The 10,913-nt window shown below is 44.5% G+C and overlaps 1 protein-coding gene across 2 annotated transcripts in view; it reads left to right on the top strand.

Annotated features, from left to right (window-relative positions):
• The window catches only part of vps13c (vacuolar protein sorting 13 homolog C), a 77,352-nt gene that overhangs the window by 39,896 nt on the left and 26,543 nt on the right, over positions 1–10,913 (top strand). For both annotated transcript variants that reach the window (XM_084436541.1, XM_084436540.1), the window contains 18 exons: positions 136–303; positions 2,267–2,571; positions 2,653–2,800; positions 2,891–2,999; positions 3,094–3,227; positions 3,408–3,564; positions 3,713–3,792; positions 4,374–4,433; positions 5,071–5,227; positions 6,460–6,579; positions 6,773–6,876; positions 7,325–7,492; positions 7,610–7,914; positions 8,132–8,279; positions 8,468–8,624; positions 8,808–8,929; positions 9,814–9,983; positions 10,545–10,816. In XM_084436541.1, coding sequence (XP_084292667.1) covers positions 136–303; positions 2,267–2,571; positions 2,653–2,800; positions 2,891–2,999; positions 3,094–3,227; positions 3,408–3,564; positions 3,713–3,792; positions 4,374–4,433; positions 5,071–5,227; positions 6,460–6,579; positions 6,773–6,876; positions 7,325–7,492; positions 7,610–7,914; positions 8,132–8,279; positions 8,468–8,624; positions 8,808–8,929; positions 9,814–9,983; positions 10,545–10,816 — 2,884 coding nt within the window. The remainder of the gene's footprint in view (positions 1–135; positions 304–2,266; positions 2,572–2,652; positions 2,801–2,890; positions 3,000–3,093; positions 3,228–3,407; positions 3,565–3,712; positions 3,793–4,373; positions 4,434–5,070; positions 5,228–6,459; positions 6,580–6,772; positions 6,877–7,324; positions 7,493–7,609; positions 7,915–8,131; positions 8,280–8,467; positions 8,625–8,807; positions 8,930–9,813; positions 9,984–10,544; positions 10,817–10,913) is intronic.

Raw genomic sequence — 10,913 nt, 5'->3', positions numbered from 1 at the left:
TGTAAATGCTTATGAGTTCTGCAAGTGTAAATGCAGGACTCCATTGACCTATGAATGTCACCATGTGCTGAAGGGAATACCGCAGGTGTTACGAGGTGTTATGAACCATTCTGAATGCCCTGTGGCTTCCTGTAGGCCGTGTCCATTATGGGGGAGGAGGTGTTCAGCTTTAAGATGTCTCTCTACCCCGGCGCCACCGAAGGGGAGGGCTACTCCAACACCTCCAAGGTGGACGGGAAGGTCACCTTGAGACTGGGCTGCATCCAGATCATCTACCTGCACAAGTTCCTCATGTCACTGCTGGTGAGACTAAAGGCAAAAGAGCTGTGCGCACATCCAACCTTAGTAGTGCTGGATCTTAGAGTACATACGTGAGAAGAGAGGAAAGATCCGCACACTGATATCTCCCGGTTCACTTTTTGGAAAATACCTGGATAAAAGTACAGACCTATGCCTATTTTCAATAAAGTGAACCAGGAGATATCAGTGTGCCGGTCTTTCCTCTCTTCCCACTGCTGGTGAGACGGCCATTTAGCTGTAGCCTATTGATTCTAATAGGGTTTAGCAAAACAACATTTCTCTTTGTCATAAATTTTTTAAGCAGTTCTTTTTCATGTTTACCATACATTGTTAGGTTTTAGAAAATGGTTCAAAGGAAGTGTTGTTCTATTGTCTTTTCATTGTTAAATGTGTCCAAAGGAGAATAATCATGATTTGCATTGTATAAAATGTAAAACACGTGGAGATCTTATACAGTAATACTGTACCTGTATGTTGACAGAAGTTCACCAAGGAAGTCTCCATGCACTTTCTACCTCTACCTTTTCTGGTTTTGCTGTTTTTTCTGTAGTTGCAATCTTTCTCTCTTGCTTTCTTAATCTGTGTTGTTCTTTCCAGGCCTCTTTTAGCTATCAGTATCCTCCTGCTGATGAGGTACAGGCTCTGGCATGCAGCACTAAACTGCATTAAAACCTTGCTTTGCAGCCTCACTCAAAGATGCTACCACACCTTTAATCCACACTTAAGTCTTACGTAGGTTAAGGAAGCTCTGTAGGGCCAGTTTTTTGGAACTAGATTTAGGGCTCAATCTGTGTCCAAGAAACCAGTCCTTAATGTTCACCCTTCACTGTCCGGCACATACTGTATAACCCCCATGTGAGTGCCTCGGCCTCTAGACTACCGAAATACCCTTTAAAGGTCGATCCAGCACATCGATGTCATTACAAGCACTGGCTGCAATCAGATTTTGAATACTGTTTTTATTATAGTAAATAGGATGAAGCCCTAGCTTGTCAGACGATTCCATGCTGCTGAGTCTACCTTTAATTGTGTGTTACTATCACATATTGAAAAGCCCCTAACACTTTTCAATGGCGTCTCGCCCCACTCCGCTCTGTGTTTGTAAAAGTATTCTGGTTGTGTGAGCGATCGGTAAGAGATGAAAAGCACTCGTCGTTAAAAGGATTAGCAGGAGAGGTTCATGTAGCAGCACATTTCCTCATTCTACTAAAACGTTTCATGCAGTAGCTGCACTATGAATATTGCTCTGAGGAGAGAAATGGCTCACTACTCTGACAGGTTTAATATGGAGACACGTACATGGACTGTATGCACACAAACACACTGACTTGTTCTCGGACTGACTAGAAATATGCACATTTGTTTGACAAAAATGCATTTGTGTGGTTTCGGACATTGGATATGCTGTCTGAGTTGTTCATACAGTAGGCAAATCTTTCTCGTCATCAAATTGAATATGACACTATTGGTCATGATCGCATGTTATTATCTCTCTATGTCTCTTGCCCTTCTAAAATCAGCACTTTGGATAACTCTCTGTACTCTGGAATGGTTTGTCTGAGCACGAAAAAGGAATGCTTTTCATACACAACATGTAACAGTAACCAAACCTCACTCTCCATAAGTCCTGCTCAACTCTCACTCAACTTTCATCTTTAAACCTGCCTACTCTGCTTTCTCCTTCCCCTACTTTTCTCCTTGTCATACACGTGTGGGAATTCACGTCCAACAATTTAATTTGTGTTTAATACAATTATAAGTTCACATTACATACATGTTTTGAATAGATTTTTTGGCATGAATGCCAATCACAAAATCAGCTAGGGGTTGTGGAATTCTCACACATCACAAACTCCTCTTAACTGTCCTTACTGGATCTCCCCCATGGCTGACATACAGTACTTGTGGATTCATGATCAGACTTGATCAGATGACTTTATTCATTCTGAGCTGTTATGTTCCCCAGACGTTTGTGGACAACTTCCAGACAGCCAAGGAGGCCCTGAGTGCGGCCACGGCTCAGGCAGCAGAGAAGGCGGCGTCCAGCGTGAGGGACCTGGCCCAGAAGAGCTTCCGTCTCTCCATGGACATCAAGCTGAAGGCCCCGCTCATCATCATCCCACAGTCCTCCCTCTCCCACAATGCCTTTGTGGTGGATCTGGGTCTGATCACGGTGGGGAACAGTTTCAGACTAATGTCCGCTGAAGGGTTCCCTCTCCCTGTGGTGGTGGAGAAGATGGATGTGAAGCTCACCCAGCTCAAACTGTCCAGGTGTGTGTGTGTGTGTGTGTAAACTTGCATACCTGTATATGTGGGGGCCATTGAATAATCACACTGTAATTTTCTCTGTAGGACCACTTTGAAACGAGGCACCCCACAGCCAGACATCGAGATTCTTCAACCAATCAACTTAGAGCTCTTCATCACCCGCAACCTGGCAGCTTCCTGGTTCACGAAGATCCCAGGTGTCCAGGTCCAGGGAGTCCTAAAGTCTATGAACGTAGGTGCACTGCCCCACTCTAGTGGTAAACACCAGTATTTGGAGTGACTTCTCAATATGGATGCCACTCTTTCTTCCTCCACATGTCAGGTGGCTCTTGGCCAAGAAGACTTTGGAGTTCTGATGAAGATCATGGTGGAGAACATTGGGGAGGGCAGCAAAGAGCACAGCATGGATGTGAAGAGACAGGTGGCCCAAGGTAATACTGACCTCCACATACGTAGACGGTGAAGAGGACCCTACTACTCACATACATGAACCTAGACAGCAATGTCTTCACTTCCTCTTCACAGAGAAAGGAGAGGTGGCCGACCAGCAGATAGAGCTGGAATCTGTACCTGTGGTGGCCGGGGATCAGCCCGCTGTGGCCAATGGGGGCGTCAGTGAAAACACAGTCAATGTTCTCCTCAACTTTGAGATCAAGGAGGTACAGGATCTGTACAGTAGGCCATATTGGCCAATATGCTCTAGTATGTCATAATATTTTCAGCGACTGTTCAGCTTCTGCTTATAACGTCATATCTAACACTTCAAACAGTTAAATTATACTTCATATTATCCTTATTTTTTCTCCAGCACAATGTGCCTTACTTTCTTCTCTTTTCAGGTAGTCCTGAAGCTGAAGAAGCTCCTGAAGGAGCAGGAGAGTCCGTTCCTCGTCCTTCACGTGGCTCACCTGGGGATAGACACCCAAGTCAGGAAGTACGACATGGTCGCCACCACATACATCAAGAAGATCACAATGAAGTGCCTGGAATTTGCAGGTCAGTTGTTAAGCATAATACGGTGTCACACAGCTCTAATGGTTCTGAAGTATTTCTATCTGAAGGTTTGACAGGTTAATTGGTTAATTAATGTTGGGAACGATATGAATAGTTGAGTCTGACTGATTCTGTGTTCTTTGTTTTGTAGATTCCAACGGAGAGCCACTGTGCCTGATCGGTTCTTCTGTGGAATCTGGGGCTGATCTCCTCAAAGTGCAGTACTTCAAGGTAAAACCTAATTCACGGCTCTGTATCTCATTACCAGGTTTTTAATTTGATTCACATTGACAAAGATTATAACAGAGACAGTGATATTTTGAAGTCATGAACAAGGTACTTTATGGATCCCTCGCAACAAACATATCCTAAAATAGTCATTTTCGCTCATCAATCCCATCCGATCCATCGAGTTTCAAATATTGAGAGATGTTCAAAAGAGACATTTTCATTGTACTGGAAAATACTTCTGTGAATAGTTTTTGTGGACATGCTTTTTGTGCCGAGCACCTGTGCAATGTGGTGTCAGGACGACCCAGCGATGCCTGGCGCTGTTCAGTCCAGTGCCATTTACTGTAGATATGGTACTGTAAAAGCCAGACCATGCAGATACAGTCAGTGCACAAGCAAACATCAGTCTGGTGATCATGACTTGCACAATGCCTGGTGAATGCAATGCTTGATAAGTTTGATTCGATGTATTATATGATGGATTAAAATCTTTTCCAAGAAAAATAAATGTCATAAGGAGTCTTGCTAAGCAGTTTTACCTCAAACATTAGCCCAATCACTATGCTTCTTTTTCTCCATAGGCAGACAGAAACGGGCCAAATTTTTCAGTGGCTTACAAGAACACCGAGCAGATGATGAATGTAAGTGAGACTGTTGACATTTGTTGCCAACCGCCCTGCAATATACAAATGATTTGGTAACACTTTACAATAAGGGTACATTAATAAGCATTCGTTAATGCATTATTAAGCATTAAGTAACAGTTACGTGATGTCTCTATTAACCATTTACTAATGTTATTTATGTTAACTAAGGTTAACTCACCTAACCCTAACCCTAACCTTAACTAAGGTATTAATTAACATTAGTAACCTAAGCTAACCCTAAATACCCATTTTGCTGTTTATGTAATTATGTATTCTTTTGTTATTATGTATATAATGTATTTGAATCATTGTAGTGCTCATGCCATCTGCCTCAGAGACTACGGTTGGAAATTAGCCAATTTGGCTAAACCAGCATATTTACAGAAATGTTCCTTAATGTGCACTATCTCTGAATTTTAAACTAATAAATAACTAATTTATTTATTTATTTAACAGTTAACTAATGTTTTTTGGGACCCTTATTGTAAAGTGTGACCTACACATAGACCTACACATAGTCTCTCTCTGTACCTCTCTCTTGCACACTCACCTGTCTCTCTTCCATCTACACTCATCTGTCTCTCTTCCATCTCTCTCTCTGATTGGCTCCCCCATATCTCTGTCTATGAAGGTGACATTCTCATCTCTGGACCTGTTGCTTCACACGGAAGCTCTGCTCTCCGCCATCAACTTCCTGTCTGTGGCTGTGTCTCACAGCAGCGTGCTCTCTCCTGAGAGAGACCCCAGACACAGGGCCGAGGAGAGCAGGCCTGGCTCAGCCAAGTCCAGTAAATACACACACACACACACACACACACACACACACACACACACACACAGACACGTACACGCGCACACACACACAGACACGTACACGCGCACACACACACAGACACGTACACGCGCGCACACACACACACACAAATGCACACACACACAAACGCACACACACCTATACACACAAGCGCGTACACACACAGTGTGCCCTGACCTGATAGAGACTCCATACTATAGGTGAGAAGAGCAGAGCTAGTTTATCAGGTCAAGTAAATCTAGTGGTGTGTTTGTACACACCGTATTAATGTGAGGCAGCACACACACACACACACTCAGTCAGAGAGAGAGAGCTGTTAAATTAAGTCAAATAAATACAGTATACTGTATATGTTACATACACCCTACTTGAACTCAACACTCTTTCCAAGCAGCCTACATCATCCCCAACGGGAGCAGGAACAGGGTCTGGAGTGACCCAAGCCTGGTCAAGTAAATACAATATACTGCATCCAGACAAGCGCCTTACAAAACAACCCATCTCATAAACCGGCGATCTCGTCCTCAGCGCATTCACTCAACAGCCTCTATCTATGCTACGCACCTACTGTACGCACACACCCGCCACGCACACACACACCTACCTATGCACACACCCGCCACGCACGCACACACACACCTACCTACGCACACAACCGCCACGCACACACACACACACCTACCTACGCACACACCCGCCACGCTCGCTGAGGAGACCTTTACTTATCCCACATAATGAGAAACTGTGTCAGCAGGGCAGCGGGGGTAGCTGGTTAAAGCCGCTTCTGGAAAGGGCAGTGGGTCAACACCATCTCTGATTGAAACGTTGTTGTTGAGAAGATATTGTATCCCCCACTTATGAGGGTGCCTCTACTAGGAATCAGCCATGCATTTCCATCGTAGATATCTATGCATATTAGACCATTCGTGATGTAACAGAAATGTCATTATTTCAGCACATTGTTCGAATGCGGTCATCTGTCAAACATTCACAGTATCTAGGTTAATTACCTCACTGATGCACAGGTTTCTAAGGATGTAGAATGCAGTATATGAGACACATGAAGTGTGTTTTCTTGGAAAATATGAATACAGAATGCTCAAATATGGAATGAATAGTCAGCTGGAATGGATTAAATTAACGAATAGATGAAGGTTAAATAAAAACCAAAACAATTGTGTGAACGCCGTCCGTTTTCCATGACAGCGGCGCTGGGGTCGCCCTCGGACAGTGATGTCATCGATCTGAAGATCTTGATGCAGTTGGGGGCCTTCAATGTGCTGGTGTGCGACCAGAGTAGTAACATGGCCGACATCAAGATTCAAGGTAACAGTCGATATAAAGCACCCAAACATACAGTATGATACCACCTCGGTCTTATCTATCGTGCTGTTCTCTAAGATATTTGGTATTTTTATTGGTTGTCACAAGTTGGTGACTGAATGTTGACGTCTGTTCTAGTTTAATGTTGATTGAGTACTTTCTCATTGATTAATGGGATTAATACTCTTTTTTCCAGGCCTTGATGGGTCCCTCCTCATACAAGGAGCCCAAACACACATATCTGCTCGCCTGAGGGACTTCATCGTCATTAACGTTGATCCAAAAAGTATCCACAAAAAGGCAAGTCATCACATACTTTATATTGTTTCTGTAATGCAGTTTGTGGCCATTATTTTGAATGAATGAATGATTTGGTTTATTTCGGACATTCTTAATGGACCATAAACAAGCTGTTTCAAATTGTGTGAAAGCACAGCAAAGAAAACACAACAAGAACAAAAACAGCACAACAACAACAACAACAAAAACATATCAAATGCATTTCACACAATAAAAATGTAAACAAGTCTATGTCCGAAAAAGGAGTAGGTGGAAGCCAAAGGCTTATTTTAGCCTCTCCTTTTGCAGACTTGTTATGGATAGCGTGTACAGAAATTCATGTGAAATGACAGTTGAGCAATGGAATACTGCAGTGCATCTATGAAAACCACAGTAGAAATTCTGAATTGTGACATTTCAAATACCGCAAGGCTGTTAGCATGCCAACAGGCTGTTTGATCCTCTCCAGGCCATCTCTATCGTCGGGGACGAAGTGTTCAGCTTCGCCATGAGTTTGACGCCCAAGGCTACCGAAGGTGCCGGGTACGCCGACACCTCCAAAGTGGACGGCAAGGTCAAACTCAACGTCGGCTGCATCCAAGTGGTCTACCTCCACAAGTTTGTCATGTCTCTGCTGGTACGTCAGATGAAAGACATCTTCACCTGGAGGCTAGCCTCTGAATAACTGAGCAGATGTTTATATGTATCTTTGATACAGTCTGTGTTTATAACGTTTTCTTTCCTTTTCCCTCAGAACTTCACCAACAACTTCCAGACAGCCAAGGAGGCCCTGAGTGCGGCCACGGCTCAGGCAGCAGAGAAGGCGGCGTCCAGCGTGAGGGACCTGGCCCAGAAGAGCTTCCGTCTCTCCATGGACATCAGGCTGAAGGCCCCGCTCATCATCATCCCACAGTCCTCCCTCTCCCACAATGCACTGGAGGTGGACCTGGGTCTGATCACGGTGGGGAACAGTTTTTCTCTGCTTCCTGTTGAGAGCTGTCCCCTGCCTGCTGTCATAGACAACATGGACATCCAGCTCACCCAGCTGAAACTCTCCAGGTATGGGGCATCTTATTCTTTATTACAAAAACGCATCTTACAAACTTCCCCAACACAGGAATAGGCGCCTTCATCTCTATGTAGTTGCCTTGTTTTTAGGACATGTCTAAAGTTACACTTAAAGAACAGTTTACTGCATAGCGACCCTGCCTTAGCTTGTAAATAAGTAAATGGATAAGTAAGAAAGTAAGCCATCTTTGCTTCCGGGTCCTCTCAGGGTTTACCTGGAGAAGGAGTCGTCTCAGCCCAGGACGGAGCTCCTGGAGCCGGTCAACCTGCTCCTGACTGTGAAGAGAAACCTGGCGGCAGCCTGGTACCACAAGATGGCCACCATCGAGATCGACGGAGACCTCAAGCCCATGAATGTACGCCGACGTGGCTTCAGCACCCACTTGCACACTCTTCACCAGTTAACCAGGGTTTTTTATTTGACTTCTAGTAGGAATCTAGCTTGAGTCAAGATAGGGATTATACAAGTTACAGCATTAGAGTCGGAGTATCCCCATGTTTCTTTAGCTACATTAGCAACATCCTGGTCCTTTTACTCCCTAAGGTGGCGTTGAGTCAGGATGACCTGACCGTGCTGCTGAAGATCATGACAGAGAACATGGGAGAGGCCGCTAGTCTGCAGTCAGACGCCCACACCAGTCCAGAGACCGCCCTGAAACAGGGGATCACCGTGCCCCTAAAGACACGATCTCCACTCAAAGGTCAGAGGGCAAACTGATTGAAAGTCAATAAATAAAGCACCAAATATTGTGTTCGTGCATGCGTTTGTCTTAGTGTGTGTTTGTATGGTGTGTGTGTGTGTGTGTGTTTATGTGTACAGTATATGCATGTCATACTGTAGCTTAGCTATATTAATTTCCCACCATTTTTCCCTTTTCCCTAAGACGGTGTTGAGAAACCAATGGAGTCCACTGACCAGGAGGAAGAGGAGCCCCTGGAAACTATGAGGTTTAACTTCAACATCGAGTCTCTGGGACTAGTCCTCTACAGCCATGATCCCAAAGAGGTAGCTGCCAAACACTCTCTTATACAACCTCTCTCTCTCGAATGTAAGGAGTCAAAGAAAGCTATTAATTTGTACAACAGTATAAGCCTTAGAAAAGCAGACTGATAGAAGCTTTCAAGGCTGGAAGGTCATGAACAAAGAACAGGAACAACAACCATTCAGAATGGTTCCTCATTCAGCTTGAACATCAGCTCTGCTGAATAGCTCACACTTCCTGGGTCATTGTGTCAGTGCTTCATTATAATAGTATAATATGTTAATAGTTGAATTCATATGGCCTTTTCATATGAACCAAAGCAAATAGACCTAGTCATTAACTAGCTTTTGTTGTCCAAAGCCCACATCTTTAATGATAGTAGTTACTCCCACATCCAACGTGCTCTCCAAGCCCTCAGATAATAAGTTAATGACATGGAGGGGTTTCAACATACCTTGTTACCAACAGAAACCTCCATTACACTCCACATTACTGCCAGTACTAATTACCCACCCACAGCAATGGCTATGGCTCTCAGCCAATGGACTCTCTTCTCTGCATACTGTGTTTGGTATACAGTATACAGTAAAAAAAAGAAAGAAAAAAAAACACTTCGTCATTATGGGATATTGTGTGTAGATTGCTGAGAATTGCTGAGAAAAATTATTTAATGAAATTTGGAATAAGGCTGTATAACAAAATGTGTAAAAAGTGAAGGGGTGTGAGTACTTTCCGGATGCACTGTACTTAACTGATATATCTGGGTTAAATGTTTGGCAATTTTTGTTGCGTTTTATGTTTCATTGTTACTAATGATTGTTTGTCTAATTGATTGTTTGTGTGTGTGTGTGTGTGTGTGTGTGTGTGTGTGTGTGTGTGTGTGTGTGTGTGTGTGTGTTCCTGACAGAAGGCAGCCGTGAGGCAGCATGAGGAGAGCCTTCGTCTGGGCGAGTTCGCTCTCCGTCTGATGAAGGCCTCGGGGAAGATGTTGAACAACGGCACCATGGAGGTCACCACCATCCTCACCTCCTGTACCCTGGACGACCTAAGGACAGGCATCCAGAGGGTCACCTCACGGTAAGAGGGGGTCTGATTTTACTTCCTGGATCTTCCTATGGCTGTTTTGACAGCAGATCTAGTTTTGAAATACTATTTAAAATACTTTGTGTTTGCTTGAGTTTGTGTGTGTGTGTGTGTGTGTGTGGGGGGGGGGGTTGCATATTTCGTGACAGCCCTTGTTTCTATGGTGCCAGATGAGCAATCATACACAGAAAAGTAAATTAGATTCAAATACACATGTAGTATTTTGACTCAGGTCTGCTTGACAGACAGGTGGGTGTGAATAATCTCAATTGAGGCCTGCATAATGAGTAGAAGTGCCTGCCTGACATTTTTATTTATTTATTTACGATTTTATTCGTACAGGGACAGTACATATTAATCAACAGCACACATTAAAAACATGACTATAAATATGTCAGTATTAGCTTAAAGCTAATTTTCAACTGTTGTCCCCGGGCGCGGTGTTAGAGTAAGGCTTCTAAAAACAGGAGCCCAGACGGGCGTGCAACAATTCAAATGTAAATCACATGACTTGAATCCACCTATCGCTCGGTCTGCGTTATGCTCCGCCCACAGGATGATAAGGAAGTGGGACGAGGAGAGCGGTGAGGCCATGATTGACGTGGCGTATCGGCAGAACGCACGCGAGCGCGACGTGGTGGCCGTGCTGCAGAAGCTGTACCTATGCGCCAGCGTGGAGTTCCTGATGGCCGTGGCCGACTTCTTCCTCCAGGCCCTGCCCCAGAGCGCGGGCGCCACGCCCACCGGCGCCGCGCCGCCTGACAAGGCCGGCCAGCTGGCGCTGAGACAGACGGCGGAGCCCCGCCCCTACGCTGACCCCGACACCGGTGGGGGGCGGAGCTTCAAAACTTGAAGTTTATAGAAACATAAATACATCCGTGTACTGAAGTCACAGAGGAAATACGATTATATTTTATTATTATA

This window comes from Borostomias antarcticus (genome assembly GCF_949987555.1).
Source record: "Borostomias antarcticus genome assembly, chromosome: 4".
NCBI lineage: Eukaryota > Metazoa > Chordata > Actinopteri > Stomiiformes > Stomiidae > Borostomias > Borostomias antarcticus.
Note: the sequence above shows the minus strand (reverse complement) of the source record. Positions and strands in the feature narration are given on the sequence as shown.